This window comes from Polistes dominula, unplaced genomic scaffold (assembly GCF_049000335.1).
Source record: "Polistes dominula isolate Pdom_NZ unplaced genomic scaffold, Pdom_raw_medaka contig_15, whole genome shotgun sequence".
NCBI lineage: Eukaryota > Metazoa > Arthropoda > Insecta > Hymenoptera > Vespidae > Polistes > Polistes dominula.
The window spans coordinates 5,533,770-5,560,128 of NW_028300915.1; the positions used below are offsets into that span (position 1 = coordinate 5,533,770).

General features: G+C 30.0%; 1 protein-coding gene across 13 annotated transcripts in view; it reads left to right on the forward strand.

The window, feature by feature from the left end:
- LOC107071056 (dipeptidyl peptidase 4 omega) overlaps positions 1–26,359 on the forward strand; it is a 290,948-nt gene that overhangs the window by 33,160 nt on the left and 231,429 nt on the right. The window contains exons 1-3 of one of the 13 annotated variants that reach the window (XM_015329755.2): positions 1,771–1,952; positions 2,025–2,065; positions 15,733–16,162. The exons of 1 other annotated variant lie outside the window; for it this stretch is intronic. In XM_015329755.2, the coding sequence (XP_015185241.1) occupies positions 16,136–16,162 (27 nt within the window). In that variant the 5' untranslated portion in view covers positions 1,771–1,952; positions 2,025–2,065; positions 15,733–16,135. Of the gene's footprint in view, positions 1–1,770; positions 2,066–10,109; positions 10,229–15,409; positions 16,163–26,359 lie in introns of those variants that run through there. 11 more of the 13 variants (XM_015329746.2, XM_015329772.2, XM_089170289.1 and 8 more) reach the window with 11 other exon arrangements.

A 26,359-nucleotide genomic window follows, 5' to 3' on the forward strand; every position in this document is an offset into this window, starting at 1 on the left:
AAATATGAAAAATATGTTAGAAAATATAATAATAAAAACCAGATATATCTTTAGTCTCGTGATATTTTTTTATAATGAAAAATTATTATTTATAAAATATTGAATAAAAATTGTTCTCCGACACTTGTACTTTTTTTTTTAAATCTCCTTAAAATCTGGGGGTAAATTTGCGTTAACTTTAAAAAGGATTATTCGGTTTTATAGAGTGTTAAAATATTAAAAAGAAATTCGTTATATACATACTTATATATATATATATATATATATATATATATATATATATATATATATATATATATATATATATATAATATTAAGATTAAGTACAGTAGTTCATTTGAAACATAAAGTATGCATCTTTTGAAGAAATCTTATTACAAATCTCGACGAGATACGAATACACGAGTCATTATCAACGAAGGAAGAGAGGAACTGGGAGTAAGAGGGGATTGGGGAGGAAGAGGATGAGGAATCGAAATGAAAGGAGGATGAGGAGGAAAGGGAAGGAGTTGACTCTGAAAAGCCCCACGGGCACTTTATCGTGGCGTCTTACTGCCGTTTACATAACATATATACGTTGTCTCTCTCTTCTTACGTTGATAAGTTTCATAAACACACAATCTTCTACTCGATAAAATGAAGTAAAGGTGCTATTCCTAGCGATTTTTAACCAAATTATTTGATATACGTTATACCTAACATTGGAAAATTTAAGCGCATGCGCGAATATTTTGATTCGACCCTGTGTTCTACATTACCATGTTATTGAGCAATGTCGCAGAGGAGTTTACATACACACACACACACAGAGATACATTTGATTGATATGCGTCACTTCGATCAAAATGTAGCATGCATTATATAGTATATATGTATATATGTAATACATATATATCGAGTTACTTCCCTTCAAATTTGTTCACTTTTCTATAACTATGCAAAATTCTTCTTCGTATTTGAGAAAGAATACAAAATACATACATTATTTTTATTTAGATATTTATATTCAAAAACCTTTATATTAATTCTATTATATCTTATAAATATCTTACGAATAAACGTGAATATTATTAGAACAAGATCTATTAAATAATGTAATTAAATTAATTGAGAATTTAGGAAATTCGTATTACGGAAATACGATTAGATCATATCAATAATTACACGTTAGAATAATACGAGGAAGATATTGGCTAATGAAAGATAAATGGTTGGAAATTACTGTGTTGGATCATCGTAAATGGAGTATTTTTGAGGGTCAGTCTGGTCCTAAGAGATTCTCGAATCTCTGATCGACTGTGAACGTTTGTTTAGGGGAATCCTTCTATATTGCTGCTTCACGAGATGTTACGATCTTTCTATCTCTATCTCACTCGCATCAGTCTATTTCAGTTTTCTCTCTTATTCGTCGTTCCTGCTTCATCTTAGGTTAGAGATGGTCTCAGAATTGTTTCCTCGTCCTTGTTTCCTCTACTCGAGCGGCCAACCAAGCGGTCGACGTGTAAGGCTTCGTCGTTGAGGTACATTCAACAGGTATCTACACGACCGATGAGCTTGTGCCACCCCCTCCAACCCACTCCCTACCTTTCTCATAGCCTTTCTCTTTCTCTCTCTCTCACTTTTACATTTTCTTTCTTCGTTCAACCCTCTCTGTTCGGATTCTATAGCATACTACTCCCCACTCAAACAGACCATCAGTGATCCGCGTTTTCGGTCCAAGGACGCTTGCGTCGGCAAGGTAGACATCGCTCTTTCGAGTTGAACTAGCCGTCGACGGCAGTACACCGTCGACCGTCGAAGGTGTTCGGTCTACTTGTCGATGGTATTCCCGGTTCAATAATTTTGTTTTTCTCATCCTAACTGTTTATCCGAAATAAGAACTTTTGTTGTTTTTCTTTTTTCTTCTTCTTCAAATAGTGCATTTGAGAAAAATAGGAAAAGTCTCTTTGTTGGTGCGTTTTCACGAATATATTTGTTATATTCAGCTTAATAGTTTTTTTTTTGTTTTTCTTCTACTTCGATAGAGTCAGTGGTGAGAGAGAAGGAAGAACGTTGTTTCAATAAGGTGAGAGAAAGAGATACATAGATAGATAGATAGATAGATAGATAAGAGAGAGAGAGAGAGAGAGAGAGAGAGAGAGAGAGAGAGAGAGAGAGAGAATTTGAAAGAAATTGAGAGAAAGATAAACATATGAAAACAATGATAAGAAAGATATTAAAACTAAGTTGCTTCGGTTCCTGCTGATCGAATCCTTAAATTATTTGCTGTATCCTTCGAGGAGTTGAATTCAATCTCCGAGTGAGCTATTGGGTAAGGGAAAACATAACTTCCTTCTCGATTCATTTTTTTCTTCTTCTTTTATAAGGCCTCACAATCCAATTGGCTTGGATTGAATTTAGCTTGTAATAAATCTCGTAGTACTTTCGATATAAATGTGTTAAAAAGCAGGAAACTAACGAACGAACGAACGAACGAACGAACGAACGAACGAACGAACGAACGAACGAACGAACGAACGAACGAACGAATCTTTTTTTTCTTCTTGGATTTTTTTTTTGTTAAAATAAAAGTTGTCTCGATGAAAAAGAAAGTTCAAGTTGTTCGTGTTACGTATTTATCTATGTAAAAAAAAAAAAAGTAATCGTATTTTTCTATTAGTTTTTTATTTTATAACAATTTCTTTCGTACGATTTTTTAACAGTTAAGCGAATTTTCAAGGAAATTGGCTCGTTAAAATAGAACCAATGAATTTTGTTGCCGAACTTTGATCGACTAATGCACTGATCTCAGTGAAATGTAAACTCGGTGTATCACTTTGTTTGCGTTCGTTAAGTGTGTGCGGTGAATTTTGATTTAGTCTATGCGTCGGTATCGACTCTCTTGATTGGCTTCTTTGTCGAACCAATGTACTCCCGCGCTTTTGTCGAGCAAAATTGACATTGGAGAGAGAGAGAGAGAGAGAGAGAGAGGTAGATAGATAGATGATAGAGAGAGAGAGAAAGAAAGAAAAGTAAATCGTTGATACAGAATGGTAACGCGTTATGCAATTAAATAACGTTCGTCTAATGCTTTGGATATCATATTTTTTTTTAAGGTTTTCCATGCAAGCAAATTTACGAATATTCTTTATACGTAACGAAATTTATGTCATTTCATTTTCCTACGATAAAAAAATGTAAGGAAAAACTAACAAGCAAGACAATTGAAAAAATTAATTCAAATATATATCTCACGAATTGTATAAAATGAATCATTTTTAATTAGAAACCTTTTATTTTTTTCTGACAATTTATTTAATCCCATTTTCTTTGTATTTTTTTTTTCGAAACAGTAACCTTAGTAGTCTTAGGTTGATTAATTTATCCCGAAACAAAGTTTCAGATATAAAGCGTTTTAAACTCGATCGTGCGACTTAAAACGGAATTAGAATTCCAACGATAACATGGAAAATATATATACCTATGAAGATAGTTTCGTGTTAGCGAGTTACGAGGGGGAAAGTTCGAGATTAATGATAAGTGGTTGACACGTGCAAATCGCAGAAATGCAATTTTCTACAATATATATAGAAGAATTTTATTATGTTCCTTTATTTAAAATATATCGATTATTTGTACTATTCTAATACAATATTATAGATCAAGTATATATTGGGTTGGCAAGAAAGTAATTTCGGTTTTTTAGTGTGAAATATTACTTTCTTGCCAACCCAACATATTATTATTACCATCAATTATTTATTCACAATTACATTTTAACTAATAAGAAATTTTTGAAATATTAATATAAAAAGAAACACACAATTGTGTGTTTGTAAAATTTGATTTGTTTCTTTTCTATTTTTCTGTACATTCTTTCTTCATTTGTTTCTGCGTTCATTCGACTATTATCACAATCAAATATCGATTTGAAGAGTATAAAGAGTCCTCGGTTCTCGAGATATTTTGTCGAGTTGCTTCACATGAAACTGATTTTCGAAAGGATCTATTTTTCTTTTCATGAAATTCATTCAACCACAGCACGGATAATCGATCGACGATCACGTATTCGATTGCACGTGCTATGAAATAATTACGCGTGCAACGAGAAAAGCGAATTCTTTTTGCCTTACGATTTTTAATTTCTGTTAGTCGATGCGTGCCTTGACCTGAAGAGACCTTCTACGTTTTGTACTACTTTGCTGATTTCTTTCAACGAACGAATGTTCTTACTTTTTTCTTGTCCTCTTTTTTTTATTTCCATTCATTGGTTATACGAAAATTAATTTGTCATCAAATTTCTCTGCGTGTTTTTCATTTTCATTTATAAAGGAATAAAAATTTGATCGATAAATCATTTGCACATTTGATCGTCTCGTATATAAATAAATTTATTTATTTGTACAAATTGTTTGACAATTTTATTTCGGTAAATAATTTTAAAACATTTCTCATTCTCGTACTACATAATTTTTTCGTTAATATATTTTTTTTTTATTTTCATATTCCATTTAATTTTATTCTCATATTGTCAGATATGTCAAAAGTAAACACAGCGTTTGTTTTGAACCAACACTTTGTTCAAAATTGAGAAAAAGTGTCTTTTTATAAGGATATACTTCAATTCTCTAATACCGCATTCTTCTTCACGTTGTTCTCTTATCTTTCTTTTACTTTATTTCGCGCATGCTGCAATTCCAGTATCGATATTTTCTTATCTAGGTCAAATAACCTCGAATATCAACCCTATTATCCTACCAAAATTTTTATTCATTATATTCTGTAATTTTATGGGAAGTTGTATTTTTTTTTTAACCATTAACAATGAAATTTGATAGTCTCATACTTTGAATTATTCTTCAAAATAGAAGAATCTTGCAAAACTAACCGATTATTTTTAATTTTATTGCATTATATAGGAAAGAAAAGTTAGTCGGAGAAATTTTCGAAGGAGTCAAGAGAAAAGCGAAATAATTTCAACGAAATTCTTAACGAAATAACGCTCGGTAGAATTTGACGAAAATTTAAGTCCGCTTATGCTTAAAATCTTATTAAAGCTTTTCGCTCGCGCGCGCGCGCACAGATACTTCGCGATTTCATTCCCACGACGATGCTTTTGTTATACGCCGTTAAATTCATCTCTACGTCATCCGTGAGATTGCGCCATAGAAAAGTTTACGATCCTTGGCTGAGAAATGACAATGGTGAAACATACATCTAAGAAAAGTAAAGATTTCCTTACGAAATATGTTTATAAAGCTACAATTCTCATGAAATGTACAAAATTTTCATTCATAGGAACGAGCAAATAACATTTCGTTTTTCTTTTTCTCTCGAGAAAACATGTAAATAAGTCAAATAGTTAGTCAATAAGTAATGTCAGTCATTTTATTATATTACATTTAAATAATCTGATTTATATATGATTATATATATATAACAACAATATAGCATTTAAACTTGATAGTATTTAAGTAATAAGGATCTAATTATTTATTAGATTAAATTGGAATATTCATTATTAGTAAACTAAATTTATTTTCACTTGAATATTTTAATGATAACATCATTATTTTGTTCGTATAAAAATACACTAATTTTTAAGTATTTTTAATAGCATTACTTCTATTACGCTGTGTTAAAATAATGGGCCTTGTTTAGTTAAAATTAGGATGGTGTTTCAAAGTAATTGAAGTGTTTAGTATATTTAATGAAAATGTTGATATTTTTATATCAATATAATTTTCAATCAAAATATAACAAGTTTCAATTACTTATTATCATTTGACATTACTTATTACTTACTCTAGCAAATACCTACTAAATAAAGTAATTTATTTTTTTGTTGATTAGTTAATAATAATTATTCTTATGATTAAAGAAGGTTGATAGTTTTAAAACAAGATTTTGGTCGAGTTTAGGAGGATGCAATATTACGACTAATTACGAATTAATTATTCCTGGTAAATTAAACGAATTGCAAACTCATTTTCTTTTCGCCATCAATTTTATCATTCGTCTTATTTTCTCTTATTTTTTCTCGTTAATTCTGACCGTAATAATAATGCTGCTGCATCTTATTTAAAAGGGACAATCTGTTTAAAGGTGAGGTCGACCTGTTCGATCTTATTTCTTGATGGTCTTTTCAAGGACTGAAAGAAGGGGAATGTTGTGTGTGTGTGTATGTGTATATGAATGAGTATGAGTTGGAAGAAAAGAGAAAGAAACTAAAAAAGGACAGAGCATAGCCAATACCGCTGTTGCTGAGAGAACTCGAACTTTCCACCATTTTTTTTGTCTTGTTGAATGCACGTCGAAAGAGAACGTGTATAAGAGTGTTAAGTATATATAGGGTGTATTGCTTAACTTTATCATCAGAAATATTTCCGTTTTAACACATTGACCACTAAGTCAGTTATTCATGACTGACGTTTATTTTTTCAATGGAGTCACGAGGGTCATCCGCAATTGGTGCACAATCATATTGTTTTATATTTTATCTTAATATTTTAAATTCTATATTAAAATACATAAAACTTACGTGACAATCAACGTTTTAATACAAATTTCTAACAAAATATTTTCTAGATATTTATTTGTGACTTTTAAAAGAACGTAAAAGAATATCGTGTGTTGGTTTGATTTTCTATAGTGACCATAAAAATATGAATTATTACATTTGTGAACACAAATATAATCGTTATAGTTATAGTCTACTTTAAACCATTTAGTTTTTTCAAATTTTTGTATAATGTTAACCAATAAACGATATGTTTCCCTACATATATATATAGTCACTTGATAAGAAAAAATAAATGCCCAACATTGACAATTACATTGGTTGTTTATCTCAAGGATATTTCTTTTTCGTTTTTTTATTTTTTTTAACCTTCGATTAAAAACTGGTTATGGAATGGTTATGTAAATAAACATATATGAATAATAAAAATATCTACTTGCACCAAACTAAAAAGTAACGAAGAATATTATTTAATTTCTATGTTTTAGGTAAGAAGGTACGTGTTCTCAATCTCAAACGATCATCACTGGTTCGGTATGATGATTAAATTATCATCTTTAATATGATTAGGAAATACCGTGATATTTTCTCTGTCACATCATGAATTTAGTTTGAAACATTGTTGTTTACGACTAGTCGTTGTTTTTTTTCCTTGTTGATGCAACTATCGTTTGTATTATAATTCATAGACGAGATAAAATATACGCACTGAACTTTCACTGTTTGTGAGATCAGTCAACAACATTACGGTACTTCTTTATTTCACGATCTTTGATCTTTACTTTTAGTGTTAGTAAACTCAATATGATTAGTAATTTAATTCTTCGTTTGATATGTATTTAATTTTACACAGTTGTAAATTTAATTAGGTCATTTATTTAGTTGAAGATATGTTAATATCGTTATATTAATATAAATCATAATTAAAAACTGATTATTCTTAAGTGATGAGATCAAAAGTTAACATTTTTTATAACAGAGCAGACAAAATATTAAATAATCGTTTGCACTTTATACGATTAATAAAGAATTATCACAATACAAAATTATTGATAATATAATAAACAAATTTATGATAATAAACTAATAATAATATCTATAATATTGTATTCCAAATTTACATTCTTAAAAAAAAAAAAAATACGGATGTATCGAATTGAAATATACTTGCATCATATTTCAAAGTATCGTAAACGAGTTTGTTCGCCATACTCAGGGTTAACATAACAAGGTTAAAAGATATAAAATGGTTACAATCTTTCTGATTAAAAAATTAGCATTTGTTTTTTTCTTTTCTTTTTGTTTTTAACATCTCTTAGTCATACTCATTTTTCATTTTGAGTGTATAAATCCGGTTTCTTTTTTTTTTTTAATTTCACGATGGTCTTTTTGTTACGCATAAACGAAGGCCGACAGATAAGAAAGGCGTCATAAAGGATTTTTTGTAGGTGTGTGTATGTGTGTATGTGTGAGAGAGAGAGAAAGAGAGAGAGAGAGAGAGAGAGAGAGAGAAAGAGTTTAGGAGAAAGGAGGAGACGATGGTCGGAGAAAGTAGAGACACGCATAATGAGACATCCACTAATATTATCCCTATTAATAAAATGTAACGTTATAACATCCGCACGAGAATGGCTAGCAGGACAATTCTGTGGAAGGATTTATAGTCTAGGAATTGCGAGAAAGAACGGTTAGGTTAGACTAGACAGCACAAGAAGGTGATAAATGCACTTATTCTCTCCTTTTTTCTTTTCTTTTTTTTCCTTTTTCTTTTTTTTTTTTTTACAGAAATACCTCGACGTTGGTTACGGGTAGTAAAGGGCTTTAATTCAATTTTCAAACGTTTATCTTTCCTGGTATCTACAATTTGCATAGTTTAGGAAAGAACATTGATTTTTATTCCCATTGAAAGAACAAAAATTGATCTATCTTTATTTGTCTTCTAGTTGCATCGCTGTAATATAGATAATATTATTTTAGGATACTGCCTTTTTTTTCTTCTTATTATTTTTTGTTCGTAATAAAAATTCGAACAATTCGATTATTAGGAAAAAAGATGAAAAATGATTTTTCTGATAGTATTGAGTGAGTATGAAAAAGTGTTATTGTATTAATAAAGAAGTAAGTCGAATTCCGTAAAAGGGTGAATAAAAAGGTACAATATTTTCCTATACAAACAAAAATATCTCTGCTGCTATTAAAGTTGCATAATTATAATATCGATTATTTTATCTTTTTGAATTATTTCCCTCTTCTTCTTCTTTTTCTTATTTTAGTTCGCAGTTTAAATTCGAATAATTTGTTTTTCCTGGCCATACGGTCCACATTAATAGTCTCTCTTTTTTTTTATTCTTCTTTTCTCTTTCTTTTATTTAAAGTAAATTCACCTAATTTAGTTAAAACGAGTTACTTCAGAGACGATTCGATTAAATAATTTATCATATTTAATATGATTACACGCCAAGTTCTGCTTACGACTTTGAAACTTCGCAAATCAGTTTCCTTTTTGAGCAACTATTTGAGCACTTGATCGAAGAATAAATTTAATCAGGAGAGTCAAGTTGTTCGAAAGTTTCATCTTTGTTGGGTTACTTTGATCTTTTGCATTGATTGAAAGATCATTATTTCTTTCTTCTTCTTTTTCTTCATCTCTTTCTCTTTAGTCGTTTGTATCTTCCTCTCTCTGTCTTTCATTCTGTTCCCTCCCACGAGATCATGAGCAACATTTGACTTATTATCATTCCTCGACAATCAAGCTCGATTCTAATTGTAAACTCAATGCAAATCTGCCCTATTTAATTCTATTTTCTCTATGTCGGTCCCATGTGCTTGTTTATTGTTAAGATTAAACGTTATCTTTGTAATAGTTTTCTCATCAGTTCTATAAAGATAGATACAACGATTAGAATTCATGATAAGACGAATAAATTATACGATTGATTCTTGCACTTGATAACAATAATGTGACGTAATAAATATTTTTTTCTTTCTTTCTTTTAAATTGTTTCATAAGCGTGTGTGCTGGTACTGATAGTTTTTAATAGTTTCAATTCTTTTAGATCAAATCTATCATCAACGCGTTGAACGTCTTTCTTTATTAAATATCATCGTGCAGTGTTTTTTTCGTTCGTATTTATCTTAATTTATTATCTTGATAAAAAAGAAAAGAAAAAAACTATGTATGAAATTGCGAATTTATAAAAAGAATCGGATAATTTATTATAAAATTTTTGATTTATTTCTCGAGAAAATTGTATATAAATCGATGATAGATATATCGTATGAGGTTTATGCGAAAACGAGGTAAAAACATAATTGGAGAAAGGGAAAAGAGTAGTGGAGTCGCATAGGTAATGTCACCTGGTGATATCCAATTTTGTGCATTTTCCACAAATTAAATCCCCAGAGGAACGATTTGGCATCGATTGTCATGGTAACAAAATTCTTCTGCTGAATTGCGGCGCCAACCTTTACCATTGTATTAACATTGATTGGTGGCCGAGTAAATTTTGTCGTTACGTTCATCTGCGTATATGGAATATGTATATCGTAAATATGCGCTTGCGTCACACACGCACACACATACATGCATATGAAAAGGTTGTTCTTGTAGGGGAAAGGCGTCTCGACCGTCGTCGTGTCCTCACCGTTACGATCGATGTTGTAATGGTATGTGTGTAGTGAACAAGCCGGTGCCAACTCACACACTCAAAATCTAAATGTATCGAATTCGTGAGCATGCTGCTTCTACAATTTCTATTCGAGTCATTTATATGTATATATATATACGGAGCAAGCGAAAATAGAGATAGTCATACGTGCGTGCGTAATCTTACATATTGCCATAGTTATCTTTGTTTGCTTTTTACCTGTAAAAAATGAAATTATGTTATGTATTTAGGATTGCATATATATACTATTTGTAATTTATTTCTATTTTCAATTTTTCTATCATATTATGTTCATTTTTTTGTTTTCATGGTAATAAGTAACGTACTTATTGTTATTATATGGTCGTTTTGTAAATTTAAATAAATTTATCAATTTTTTAGTATTCTTTATACTCTCAAAGAAAATACTACTTTATAATTCGTTAATTTTTCTTCAAATTGTTATACATTCATTAGTTTTTCGTTTAAAATGACATAAAGTTAGTCTTAAACTTAACTTTATGCTTATTTGGTATTCACAAGAATCTCTTCTGTGTACCTTTTATCAGATATCGTTAATTTTGTCGTTTTTTTTTTTACTAGGGTCAACTTCATATTTAAATAATCAATAGTTATATCCTTGTTCATAAATATTTAACAACAGGTTTTTATCGTGAACTAAAGATACGTTAAAAACTTACCTTAGTAGTAAAGAGATTTATTTATTAGAAATCTATTCAAACTATATTAGACGTTATCTTGAATAATTCAAATATATTATTTCACAATATTATCTCTTACATTTAATAAGAAGATTATTCGTGTGAGATTTCTTTTTCCTTTTCTTTTTTTATTTCGAATATAGTTTTAAATATATATCGTGTCAATTATTATCGATCTTATCGTGGAAGTAATTTCGCAACAGGTGAATCCCGACGTGGTTGTATCAACGAGACGACCTTTGACCCGTTGGTCACTTCGATCAATGACGATAACATAGAACGTCAATCCTCTTCTTGTACCTTTTCTCTAATCGTCAACATCGTTTGTAAGCAACGATGTCATCCGTCCATCGAATCCTGTTTTTAAAAGGAAAAAAAAAGTATAAAGTGAGGGATGAAGGGAGAGGTAGAAAGAGAAGGAAGGAAGGGAAGGAAGGTAGGTAGGAAGGAAATAGAAAGAAAAAAAAAGAAGGCTAGTTATCCACGTCATAAATCATGCTGGACTGATCGAAACTTGTGCTATTTCTCGTTCTGTGGCTGATCCATTCTAGCAAAATAGGAAAAAAAAATAAAAAACAGGACAAAAAACCACTTATTTTCCCAAGAGATTTTCTTGCTTTTTTTCTTAGTAGGTTTTTACGTAAATAGTATTGTTGTATTTTATCGAATTATATCATTTTTCTTCATATTATATTATATCGTAGATAGGTAGACATATTATTAGTAGAAATAAAAGAATATGAAAAAAATTATTGTTCGAGTAAAAGTTATGAACAACCAAATAAACAAACAAAAATTGGTGATACTTTTGGTACGACTTAAAAATAGATCGTTTTTGTTCGATCGAATATAGAAGGAAGTTTAAACTTTTTAAACTAATAATAAAAAGAAAAGAAAAGAAAGTCGCGAATAAAATATCACAATGTTAAAGAAAAACAAGTGGGTGGTGGTGAAAAGTCTCGTGTGGGTACAGAGAAAAAGGGATGCTTTGTTGTTTCTCATCTTTCTCTTTTTCACTGCTTTTTCTGTTTCCTTCCTTCCTTCCATACTTTTACTCTTTGTTATTCTTCTCATTAACTTATTTTCTTCTTCATCCCTTTATGTTCCGTTTCCTTGTAGATCTGTAAATTGCTTTTATGTTTGACAACAACAATAAACAAAAAACAGAAAAAAAGGTTCAGTTTGTTTGACGTAAAAACAAATTATGTTAAATTATTCGTGTTTCCTGAGAAGTTCAATCCTAATAAGATTCCATACGAAAATTTAATTCTTTAGACAAATATTTGTTTTTGAAAAGGGACAAGAAAGTACGTTAGAAGTTGATATTTCAAAGATTTAAAAGGAATGCTTTTATTTTAACGAGATAAATTAATTTATAAATGACGTAATATAAAACTTTTTGGAATAGTTTAGAAGGATAAAGTATATTATCTTTTTTCTGTTTATTAGTAAAATAAAATGGAAATATTAAAAGATTTGGTGAGTTTATGGAGGTTTTATTTTTAATTTTTTTTCTTTTTATTGAAATTTGTAATAAAATTGTTCGATAGAGTTACATGATGGATCTAAGATTTAAAGATTATTTTTAAAAAAGAATAATGTTAATTTCAAGATGACAGGTTGTTGAGCATCTTGTTGGATATTGTTAAAAGTAGGGTAGTAGTAGAAAAGGGGATAATAGGAAGAGAAGAAAAGGATAGGAAAGAATGGAGAGAGATAAAAACAAAGTAGCAGTATTACCACTTGTTTCTCTTTAGAAAATAAGGGAATAAGAGTGTATAGATGTCAGCTTTATCTTTTATCTTTCTTTACAATTACCATCTTTATTCTAACTTTTTATACGAGTTGTTGTTTTTTCTGTTTTTTTTTTTTCTTATTTATGAGAAGATAAAATATATAAATAAAAAATGTGGAATAACGAAGAAACGAATAATTTAAGTACTCTCGTATATAAACGTAATATATGGTATACTGTTTAGAAAAATTTTAATAATTTATCTATCTTCGATCTTCCATATACTCATAGATTCGATTAAATTATTTCGTTAGTAAGTAAAGAAAAAAAAAGAAAAATAAAAAATAAACGAAGAATACAAATTTCGCTTGGAAAGTGTGTTTGTGTAATTGTGCGTGTACGTTTGCACTCTTTGCTTACTTACTTTTCCATTTTTTGTTTATTTTTGTACAGTACGAACGAGAGGTTTATTTTGTTCTTAGTAAGAGGCTCACGCTTAATTACCTCGATTCTTAATTACTGGCGCAAACAGTTAGTTTGTGACAATTCGCTGGTAAAAAAAGTAAAATATTTGCCTTGACGACTAATTAAAAAAAATTGTTTTGATTAATAGAAAAGAGTAAGTCGCGTTAACGTGTCCCGTCATGTTTGTCGTTTTGCTCTTCACTTTTTGTTTTCATTATAAAAAATTTCTTCTTTTTCTTCTTTTTCTTCTTCTTCTTCTTCTTCTTCTGGTAACGAACTATACCTAATTCGACAGTTATTTGATCAAACCGTCTGGTATTTGATCGAGCGAGTATAATAAAACGCCAAGTTTTATGATTCTTCATCATTCCTTGTTCCTTCTTTTGCGTCTTTTTTTCATTTTCTTTCCATTATTTTTCTCAGAAGTTATATACATGGAACCACGATTAGATCGAACGTACGTTCCCATTCGCGTTTTTCTTTCTTTATTTCTTTACTTTGAACAGAGAGCAAAGAAAAAAATGGTGTGGGGAAGGGGGTAGGAGGGGAGAGGAAGAAAAAGAAATGGAGAAAAAAAGATGAAAAATTTCTCGTCAACCTCTGAGATTTCTAAACATCCCTCTTCGCGAATAGTCCCTCTTTTTTTACAGAACTTTCTTTCGACGTTTTTTATTTTTCCTCCCCCTTATTCCTGTTTTTTTTACCATTTCGCGAATCATGAGTAACGAGGGAGACCCGACGAATCGATTAATCGTATATGAGGCGGAATAAATCACTAGATCTGTCGTTCTCTTTGCACGACCAATAGAGATCAGGATTTGAGCGACGTGTAATTGTCATCGCCCACTTTTAGTAGAGATTTCTATGTGATCGAATACGAGTTAGAAGAGAGTAGAAGTGAGATAGAAATATATATATATATATATATATATATATAGGATAGATGAATCGCGAATGAGAGAGAGATAGAGAGAAAGAACGAGAAAGATAAAGAGATAAAAAAAAGAGTAAAAGAAAGATAGACGGAAAAGGTTGGTTGGGTTAGTAGGATTTTGAACGATTTATTCGTATTCCATAGTTTGATTTTGAATTCATTTTCATCGTGGTAAAATCCTGTAACGTATTTCTCATAAGATAAATATCGTTTTTTTTTTTAGTACCAATGAATTAAGAAAATAATATTGAATATTTGGAAGCTTAAAAGAAAATGTATTCGTGGAATTTTGGATGACACGATTTTATTTCTTAGTTTTGCAATGTTGATAGACACATATATATACGACTACTACAAAAACTACAAAAATATATATATATATATATATATATATATATATATATATATATATATATATATAAACATACTCTAGCAGCACAGGGTGTTTCTCTTCTAAAGATTTTCCTTCCAACGAATTTTCGACAAGCTTTCCCAAAGCACGGAAGGTGGTATTTAATCCGACTTGTGAATATGCAAAGACCCTCTTCTACGTCCGACCGAGGTTCTAAATCCTTCGGAAAATCTTCTGATCTCGAATTATCGTATTACATTATTGTAATACTACGGCGGTGCTGTCCAACTTCTCTCTTAATCTGCGGATCATTTTTTTTTTGCCAAAATTTCGAAGATAGGGGGAGACGGGGGCGGGGTCAAAGAAAACGTTTCTTTTAGTTTTAATTATGCACATTTAGCTTGGCATGGATTTCTATTAAAATTTTTTCAATGAAAAATATTTATTTATTTCGTGAATTGCAAAAGATAAGTTCACGGTTTGCATACGTTACAAGCGTTGCAATAAAGAATACTAAAACGACAATGTTAACTTATTTGATTCAACATATTTTTTTCTTTTTTTTTATTCTCTTTTTAATCACATTATTATGTATATATTCATATCAATAACAAGGATTTAACGGAAAGGCATTATCGATATTATAGATAGCATAGATTTTCATGCTTCTATATACATCACGATTTTTCAATTTCAATCATTAGGGAGGTACCCCTTGTAAATGCAGAAACATTGATAGAACATTGCTATTTATGGTATCAAAAGTAATACTTAAAACATATTGCACAGGCAATACGAATTAATCTGATTTCTATTAATTCTGATTTTCGTATAAAGCGGTGGTAGGGAATTAATTATTATTATTGGAGGATTTATTGTAATTTCTATCAAAATTTATGCGAATGAATTAATTTGTTAATAATTATAGAAGATACTACTAAAGATTATTATTTATTATTATTTTGAAAAAAAAATAGAAGAAAAATATATTGCACGAGTAAGGTTAAATTCGAAGAGTGCAACAATGCATAACATTTTTTTTTGCTTGTATCAAGTGTTTCAGCAAGAGAGAAGGAGAGAGAGAGAGAGAGAGAGAAAGAGACAGATGGGGAGAAAGATAGGAAGTGAATGAGAAGTGAGGGTAGCCGAGATACATCTTCGTCAAAGTCAGTTCAAAAGCGTGAACCAAAGAGTGACGTGCTCGCAGAGTCGCTGATATTTTTCCCTTCAACTGTCCTCGTAGCATGACACGTTCATAGGCGCAGAAATCTTTTTTCCCCTGTCTGTTATTCTATTCCTTTCTCTTTCTCTCTCTCTTTCTGAAATACATATACTACTGGGTGCGTTGCGCACGTTCGATTTCCATTTAAATATAAAGCGGCATCGCGTGAAAAATTAAATACAGCTTTCGCCATACTACCCACCCACTAGTGAAGGGTGATTAATGGATTCGATTCGTTGAACCGAAGCAAACCGTGTAACGAAAAAGGATAGATCTATAGAAGTGGATAATATAGAGAGATATAGAGAGTGTGTGTCTGTGTGAAAGAGAGAAATAGAACGATAGAGAAAAACAGAAGACAAGTGCGAAAGAAGAGAAGAGAAAAGTGTACGAGTGAGAAAGCACGAAAGAAAGAAAGGAAAAAGAAAGGGTTAGTTCGAAAGTTGGTGGTCGTGAGTGGAGGGAAAAGGAAAATATAAGAGGAGAGAATAGAGAAAGGAGGAAGGATTTTATTTCCGAAAGTGTGGAGAACCCTTGCAGAGACGGAGGACCAACGACCATGACGGAGGGCGGACTCGATGTTTGTGTAAGTCAGAAACGATTTCTTAGTTCTATCACTATCTTTCTCTTTCTCTCTATGTTTTATTTCTCTTTTTCTTTTTACCTTTTCATTCTTTTTTCCTTTACCTTCATTCCGCTTATTCTCTCTCTCTCTCTCTCTCTTTCTTTCTCTCTTTCTTTCTTTTTCTTTCTATTACTCTTTCCCATTTGTTCACACAATGTTACAAGACGTACTATTCGCTTTGGTCAGATCTCTTTCGCCACTGCGAATTCTTAGTAATCGATTTTACAAGGAAATCTTTTTTTTCCTGTTTCTCTCTCTCTCTCTCGAAGCTTTTCGCGAGAACAATTTTCGCCTCGCGGCTTCTTTTCGTTAACCCCATCTTTTCTCTTTCTTTTTCTTCTTTTCTTTCTTCTTTTATCCTAGTTCGAGTTGACTTACTTCTTTTTTCCCTTTTCTGTACAAACAGTATCTGTACTCATTTTTCTTGTTTTTTCTTGTTTTTTTTTTCTATCCTTATAGAGATGTTCTATCCAATGATTAAAACGATTGATTTTCTCTCATTTTTTGGAATTATTGATGATATATATATATTTATCATAGAATTTTTTTGTTTTGATTTTGATTACATTTTATTTGTATTAATAGTATTTGTATAGTATTTGTATTGGATTTGGTATTTGCGGTAATGAACTTTCGAGTTCTTAACCCCTTGACCTATTACCACGAGTCAGACTCGTGGTAAAAAGTTTGTGCTATAAGCGATTACCACGAGTCTTACTCGTGGTAAAAAGTTTGTGCTATAAGCGAATACCACGAGTCTGACTCGCGGTAAAGAATATGTGTTTTAAACGAGCGGGTACGCAGCGGAACAATTGAATGGCACAGCGCGCGACTGATTTTCAAGTATCTTATGGCACGCGAAATTGTCATATATCGCATAGGTCAAGGGGTTAATGCCAACTAATAATAATAATAATATTTGTATATGACAAAAAAAACATAGTATTTATATTATGACAAAATAAATTTGATATTTTATAAATAATTTGTATGTCAATAATATATCCTGATGAATATAATCTAACAATAGGGGGGAAAAAATAAAAATGTCTTATTAACAATGATCAGAAAATACATCAATGATTAGAATAATTTCATTTATTATAATAATAATTAATTTATATAGACAATTTGATTAGCAAGATCTTTCGTTCGTTAGATCATTAAATTTCGTATTTCGTTCGTAGAAACTCGATTAGATCTTACCGATCGACAATCGTCGTAACAATTATCATAGAAACGAATTTTCCTATGGGTAATAAATATCAGATCACAATTGGATAGCGTGTGGTAATTGTAAATACTGCGTAAATTCTTGGAATCGTGGGGTTGGCTTGCGTTTAAACGTGGCTAGTTCAAATGAGGCCGGTCCATTGGATAGTTGGGTAACGTTAATCGTGTAATTTGCATGTGCTTGGATGATGTCATTCGAGTGACGCTCGACATAATTTTAGTGGCGCACGAGTTAACGTTTTAACGGTTAAAAGCTCGATTATCTCTATTCGTTGTTATTTCTCTATCGATGATATGCATACTTGTACTATATTCGAAAGATTTATCCTTTATAATTTTATAAGACTTCAAATTTTGTCTTCTTCTTTTTTTTTCTTTTCTTGCATCGTTTGTAATGTGAAAAAAATGTAGAATAAAATATTACGTTATTGACGACAACAACGATAATAAAAAAAATTCTCTTTTTCGAAAAAGAACGTCTTTGCATGAAAAAAAAAAAAACAAGAATAAAAGAAATCAAGAAAAAAGGCAACAACATGAAATGGGGAAGGTGGAGAAAGGAATTGTATAAAAACGTGAAGCGCGTTCGTGGGAGCGTGCCGCTTGTAAAAATGGAACAACGTCAAAAAGTAGGAAGAAAGACGTGAAAGAATTGATATCGAAAGTGAAAGTTTCAGCTAGCAACAAAGTGTGTCAGTCACGTTTCGAAGTACGCGTATGTATGCATGGATGTAAAGCTACATGAAGATAGGTAGGTAGAAGATAGGTATGTAGGTAGGTAGGTAGGTAGAATCTGTGACGATAAATAGGAAGAAAGTCTAGTTTACCGTGCTACGACGATGAAAGAGGAATATATGAAGAAAATGTTTTCATATTTTTATTTATTATTTTCTCAAGAGAGAGAGACGACTCATTATATCTATTTCTTCATATCTTTTTCCTTCGTATTCTTTTCAAAAAGTAATTGGACAAATATTTGATGTTAAATATTAATGATTATTTTTTTTATTTGTATTCATATATGTGTTATTGAAATAATGTAATTATTATAAATAATATGAGAAAATAAATATAATATTTATATATATTATAAATATATATTCATATATATATATACAATGTGATAAATTCTTAAATAATAATCTCGTATTTTGTTTCAAGTCAAAATGATCAATACTATATATATATGTATTTAATTAAATTTTAAATACAATAATATTAAAGTACAAATAAATTAGATAATATTTTAATAGCTACTATTAAAATCATTTAAATGAATTTTAATTTTATTTCATCGAATTTTGTTAGAGAATTCAAAGGTAGAATTTTATACACATTGTGTAATGCTTGCTCTTCGTGTTCTATGAATTTATCAGAAGCACTCGGTAGGTTGAATCCTCGGGCGAACCCTTCGTCCAGGAATTACGAGAGGAACGCGGACGTTGAACGTAATTCGTGGAAAGTTTCGTAACGCGGGTTTCGTCGCGTTCCGGACTGAACTCAACATCTTCTCTACCTTCTTCGTTCGAATAATATATATATGTACAACAAAGATAGGTGGTATAGTAAACGCGTATATAATAGAGATACACGTGCTAGTCAGACAAACTAGTAAGTTAGCTAACCAAAAAGGTAGTCAAGAATGTTCGTTGCATATGTAAGAACTAGTTAAGATGGTAGTTGGATTTAAATCAGCGTTTATATTTTTGGATAATGCTTGTGATATTTCATTCTAATTAATAATCTTACAAATTAAATATACTTTTCAATAGATTTTTATTTTTTTTTTATTTTCGTTCTTATTGTATTATCTTTTCCTCGTTCACTTTATTAATATTCGATACAACTTCTGCTAACCATAGATTGATGATATAAAGATGTGACTTTATTGGTAGTATTGGATAGGTGTAACAAAGTATTTATAAAGAAGTAATTCGAACTTTTATAAAAGAGAGAGAGAGAGAAAGTAAAAAAATACAAATATGTTTGCTTTTATAATTATACGTTTTTCGATTATAGGTAATATTTGAAAGGTATATTTAATAAAGTTTTTTTTGTTTCAAATCATCGTCGATTTGTTCGACTCGTTTGTTTTACATTTTTACTTTTTTTTTCCTCTATTTGTTTTTTCGTCACGTAATTCGTATTACTTTTATGAGCAATTATTTGAACAGTTTGCTAGGATTTCGTTGGTATTTTGTGTCTACGATGTGTGAAAAGGCAATGTCCATTTAACGAAGGATGAAAGGCGTATTATTTTAGCGTGCTTTTTTAAAAAGCTTTTAGTTTCGGATGAGGCGTGTATCGACGATCGAAGTGGCAAACTGTATACAAGTGTCACTTGTATGTGTAACCAGGGATGAACGTATTTCGAAATTGTACCTTTCTCAAAAATGTAACACGACTACGAAGACAAATTACTTGATAGCGATAAATTTTGGGCCGAGAAACAGATTTACGACCCTTTCAGGTATTTTTTTATTTTTTTATTTCAGAGTAATCAAAATTTGTCTCCGATTAAAAAATATGAATTTTCATGCTCGATTTCAAAGTAAAAAAGAAAAAAGGAAAAGTAACATGTTTTAATTACAAACGAATAAATTCCGAATAATTACAAATATTTGCACGATTTTTGAAATAGTGTGTAAATGTGATTGCGCTCGTGTGTATATTTTATATGCTATATATAATTATTAATTAATGAATCTAATTGAAAACATTGAATATCAATGATTGGCCAAAAGATATTTCGAAGGGACTATTATTATTTTAATATCGTATTGTACAAAACGTATACAAACATCATGATGAAATTTATCTATTTCATTTCTTTTCATTAGAAGCTTGTTAACGATCGTTATTACGAGTTCGCAATTAGCTATATAACGTCTACTCGATGTGGGTGTTATTTTATTATAGTTGCGTAAATAAAGGAATAATTAAATACGAATCGTTTGTGATAACAATTCGTTCTCTCTCAGGTATTAACGGATTGATATATTTGCGCATTGTGTTTCGTTTCAATATTTTTAGTACATAATATATTGATTTTTTAGCTATATGATGATCCAACTAGGAAATATATTCATTTTCGATGATAAATTTTAGGCATAATACGTAATTTATAAGAACAAAAATAAAACCAAGAGAAATATTTTTTTTCAAGATTTATTCGTTGATGCATGAAATATCATAAGATCGATAAAACATCTAATGTTTTCTTCATTTCGTACGTGAAACAATGTTGATTATGATATTAAAAGTGTTATTCTATAATAAAAGAAATTTCTTATTATTTTGTAATGTGTAAAAAATTCTGTCAAAAATGTGCCTCAATTTTAACACGCTTAAAGCAACGCTGATTCTTACAACACGACAGTGGCTCAAACGCGAATCTTTTTTCTTATTATTTTTTATTTATTATATCGACATATTATTTAGAACAAATAAGTTATATCGTGTAATTATATTTAACGTCAATCATTTCATTGATGATTGCCGATTACCGTCCCCTATGATTCAATAAATAAATTTAGTTTCTTTTTTTTACTCTCTTATTTAGAAACGCGTATATAAATTTGCGTATATCAATTTTTGTATTCGTTTATCAAGGAGACGTAAAGTTAGAATATTTGTAGGCATACCTTATATGTTTCAACCACGCATTACATATAATGTATTGTATCTACGAAACGGAAGATGATTTATAATAGAAACAAGTTACAATAGAATTTACAATGCCTTCTATTGCCATAGTCTTATGAAAATCGTTCGGTTGGTTTCAGTTTCGTATACAATAATAGACGATATATGTATAGCGTATTATGTTTCTTGTATAACGTACATTGTGATACATTTGTATTAAAATACGGTAATAAATCCGATAACGCAAACGAAACTTATGACTATGTCTAATGCATACAAATTTTTCATTTCGCGTGTCATCTTCGATTTTCCTTCTCGAAAAATTTTCCTGTTCTTCTAGTAATTTTCTTTTTTTTTCTTTTTACGATCGATAAGAAAAACGTCGTTGAATTGAATAGAAACGTTATGTACACGTACGTAAAAACGTTCGTTCGATTTTTGCGTGAGAATGCGTTAAAGTTTGAATGTATTTGCTCTAGTTTTCTAAATAGAATACAGAAATAGTAATTTACTTAAATACATACTAAATATATTGTCGATCATCGTTTCTTTGAATCTTAGCCAACTAAGATCGCCAAATTCTTGCGTAGTCGTAACATTCTTCTCGTTTCGTAATATCTATTCCGAAAGAAAATAAGAAATACAAATAATGAAGATGAGAAAATAAATCATAAATTTATAGATCTTTCGATAACTATGAAAGGATATTTCTTGAAGACAAAGTGAATCCTTCTATTCGAGATCAGAAAGATTTCAATGTTATTAAAGAAAGGCTTCTTGCAATTTCGAAGCGTCTTGAATAAAAGGAAACTGAAGTATCGGTTTATTCTAATCTGGGAAAGTGCTCGTGCAACCTCTGGAACGATTTGAAATAGCACGTAGTAGTATTTGAGAAAGAAAGAGTATGGGAAATAGATGGAAGAACCGTGGTTGCATGAAAATACTGTGATCTGGAAATTCTTCAAATTTATCTGTAAATGTAAAGATAAACCGTACTAACAATAAGTAATATTAGTATATTGTTCGGTATCAAAGATAACAATTATGAAGTGAAGTTGTACATGAATGAAAAACCAAAAAGAAATTTACAATTGATTCCATGTATGCAATATAATTCTTATCTTTTGTTCGATAATAAATTAATACTTTTTTTTTATAAATGAATAGATTGAATCTAGAATGTTAAACAAGAAACTGTGGCAAAATTAAAAATGATGTAAGTTTAAGAGAAATAATAGGCTGATACGACGACGGGATGATTATGGATTAATTAAAAAAAGTTATAAAAGAAAAAAAGATAACAAATATATATAATAAAAGATTCGAGGTCAAAGAAATTGCAAAAATTACAATAAAACACTATACTTTTAGTTACGTAAAAGATATTCAATTGATTTTTATATATTGTTAGATACAAAAAAATATCAATTTCTCTTATATAAAAGAAACGATAGATGATACAAGGTTAAACCATAAAAAGCAAAGAGAAAGGTTTATATTCATGAGATGAGATTTTCCTGTAACCACGATATATAAGATCATTAGGGAAAGTTTTTTCAGTTAACGCACAGCAAGACATCCTAAACATCAAGAAAAAGCATTTACTCAAAATGTTACTCGGATAATGGAATATGAGAGGTGGAGGGGGGAGGGGATACTAAAAAAGAAATGTTTAGCAAAGATTTTTACGTTGTTGATGGGGATAGGGATGAACGTAGGAACCAAAACATTTCGTTAACTACGGAGGACAAACACGATTTTCGTTAGTAGAACGAACAGAGAAGATAGCACAAAGTGATTTTAGACTTGAAAAGTTTGAATCGTTGAAGATACAGAAAGAGAGAAAGAGAAGGTGATGAACTTCATCGTTCGTGCACTTCGAGAACTTTCCGGTTTCTGGCGTGGTAAGAATAAAGAGATGAAGAGAAAGGAAAGAGGAAAGGGTTAAAGAAAAGAGAGAGATAGAGAGAGAGAGAGAGAAAAAGGGAGAGAGAAAGTGAGAGAGGAAGAGGATTGCTAGCAGTTAACGACAAATCTCGTGAACTTCTTACAACTCTCTTCTCTCACGATGCACTTTCTTCTCTGTAGAAGATGACTATCCCGGTTTGGCCAACGTTTTATCGCATTCACTAGTTCGGTGTACTCTCTTCCTTGAGAAAATCGTCGGGTGAAAGTGGTATGGCGGTTTGTGCTGCAAATGATATCGAAGTATTTCTAGTTTTATTCAAATAAACATCGATCTGAAGGATTTGACATCGTGTCATTGTCCAGGGAAAATGTTTTATATTTAAATCGTGATCTTTGATTTTTTTTTTTATATATATTATTTTCTTCAACTTTAATTAGAATAAAATGAAATCATTTATTTTAGATTATTGTTAAAAAATAGAAACATAGAAAATTGGTTTATTATTTCTTATTTTATTATATTATATTATTAGCTATCTTATTGGCAAATTTTCATTCATACTCATTTATAAATTCATTTTATTTTATTTGGATCAAACATTTAATATTATTTACGATCAATTTAAAATGTACGAATTATATTTTTCTATAATAATTATTTAGATATCATATTTCATTGTATTAATATATATATATATATATATATATATATATATTTCTCTTTAGATTCGTGGGGGGAGGGGGAAAGACTCGAAAATATTGTCAATTATTAACTTCGATATCGTAGTGATTCTCATTGGAGCATATTCATCAATTAATTTGTTGAGCTTATCGTTCGTTTGAATTACAAAACGGTTCGAAAACCTTCAGTTCCCATTAGAGGGGTTAAATTGTTCGTTTTAAATTGTTGATGAGCCGACGGACTTCAAAAATTAACTTTGCAAATGTGTAACGAATAATTTACGAAATTCTCGATTTCAAGCTTTGTGATTTTATGAAATATCTGTCGATATTACGTCCATCGATATATTTATGTGTATTATTTGTAACATGGGAGAAATTATGCATATATGACAATGTCTCTGTGGTCTTTAGCTTAAATCGACAAAATACCTTTTGTTTATATGCATATAATCTGTGTATGTATTTTTACATAGGTTGAGGAGTTATACGATATACTTTAAAATATATATATATACACGTAAAATTATCCATTATTTAGTTGGATACTTATTGATCTTGGTATATTTTTTCTATGATCTTTTGTTTATCTACTTCAATCGATTAAATTTAATGAGAATGTGCGTATTGAGAAGTTTGGATATGCAAATCAAATTGCGAGTAAATATTGATTGACTCGCTGAGAAAATAGATTATATCACATTTATCCTAATTGGATTCTTGCGTCGACAAATAAATGATAGTAATTTGCAAAATTTGGACAAAATTCGCATTGACGTTGCTCGTGACGCAATGTTTAATAATTCCTTTTCATTTTTTTATTTCTCCTGTTAAAAAGTAAACAAGTGACATGTGATTTAATGAAAGTTCTGCAATACGTACATTTTAGCAATTAGTATTAATTAGAATATCTGCGTATAACGTGCGCAAGCGTTCGCATACACACACAAATACTCATACACATATAAAAAACTTACAAGGGAATAAAGAAATATATCGAATCGTATGAATCAGCATTTGTTGGAACATATATATAGTACGAAAGAATTTCTACATATATATACACACACACACAAACATATACATATAGTGTATTTTCAAACTGAATGCATTAAAAGTCGAATACAACGAAACATATGTAATCGACAAATAAAGTTAATACTTGAATGAAAGTTTAAATAAGGAAATTGAGGTATTTGTAAAATTCACATGTAACCTTCTAAATTAATTAGATTAATAATTATAACGACACACACGCTTTTCAAGCATTTCGATAATAATTACAAATTAATAATTATAAGATCTAGAGATCTAATAACAGAAAGTTGATGAGAAATTGGTATTCGTGTAATCAAACATTTTAATTAATACTAATTACAAATTAAATGTTGAAATCTGTTAAATCTATCCGTAATTCAAATTCACCAAATTCATTAAACTGTGATCTTTAAAACTTGATATTAAAAAAAAAAAAAAATTAAAACAACGATTATAATTTGTCGACGTTTTCGATATAAAATAAGGAAAATTATATGCATACGTATATGCGTGAAAATAATCTGATTAACGTGTTATTTTCGTTCGTTTACATTTTTTTATTTAACATTTATAGAATTGTACGGATTTTATAAATAATCAAATGAAAATAATTGTAATACAAAATTTGTAAATATTATATGAACGACGAATTTAATTTTCTTAGTGATAATATATACCAATATTTGGAACACAATAAAGCAAAAATATAAACGAGGGAATATAAAATAAAAGTGAACAATGAATAAAAAGAGAGAGATAGGTCGGAGAATGGGTGAAAAAGGGGCAAAGAAAGAGAGGGGGGGAAATTTTGTAATCGAATAAAAGCTTGAAAATCGATATACCGATCATGAAATTTATCAGATTATCTGTATCGTCGTCGTCCTTTTCGTCGTCTTCGTCGTCGTTATTATTATTAGTAACTTTAACCGATTGCGAAAAAAATCATGAAAAGTTAATGGATAAAAGATAATCGATGGGGGGGGGGTTACTGTATGCATATTGTCGATAGTGTATATCTTTATTGATACTCTTTTTGCATACTCTGTACATGTATGAATATTTTTTTCCTAATATTTTGCTTTTTTTTCTGGGAGATAGAGAATAATAAAAAAAAAAATTGTTACAGGAGCATGCACAAAGCTCTCTTTATTTTCGCGATCCCAGTTGGAGGAAAAAAAAAGAAGAAATGGTGGTCGGGTTATATACTTTTTTTTATGATATTTTATTTGATCCTTCAACGAGCAACGCGACTTCAAAACGATACCTTCGGGCGTAATCTTTAGACAATCTTTTGAAATCCTGTAATCGGTAGTATGTATGTAGATCTCTTTGTAGGTAGATGGTATGTACATATCTCTACTTTGTGTATATATATATATGTATTTAATATGTGACATATTTTTCGAAACAATTCTTCTCTTGTGACTCTTCTTCGTAGATTTGTTAAATAAAGCTATTTATTTTTCTACATTTTGTTTTTTCTTTCTCTTTCTCTTTCTCTTTCTATTTTCTTTTCTACAGATTAGATATTTCCAAGTGTAATTATGAGAATTAAAAGCAAGAATTTACCTTGACATGTCTGTTTGTTAAAATCTAATTAAGAAGTTTTCGTATTGATGTTGAGAAATCAAACAAGATGCTAATTAGGATAAT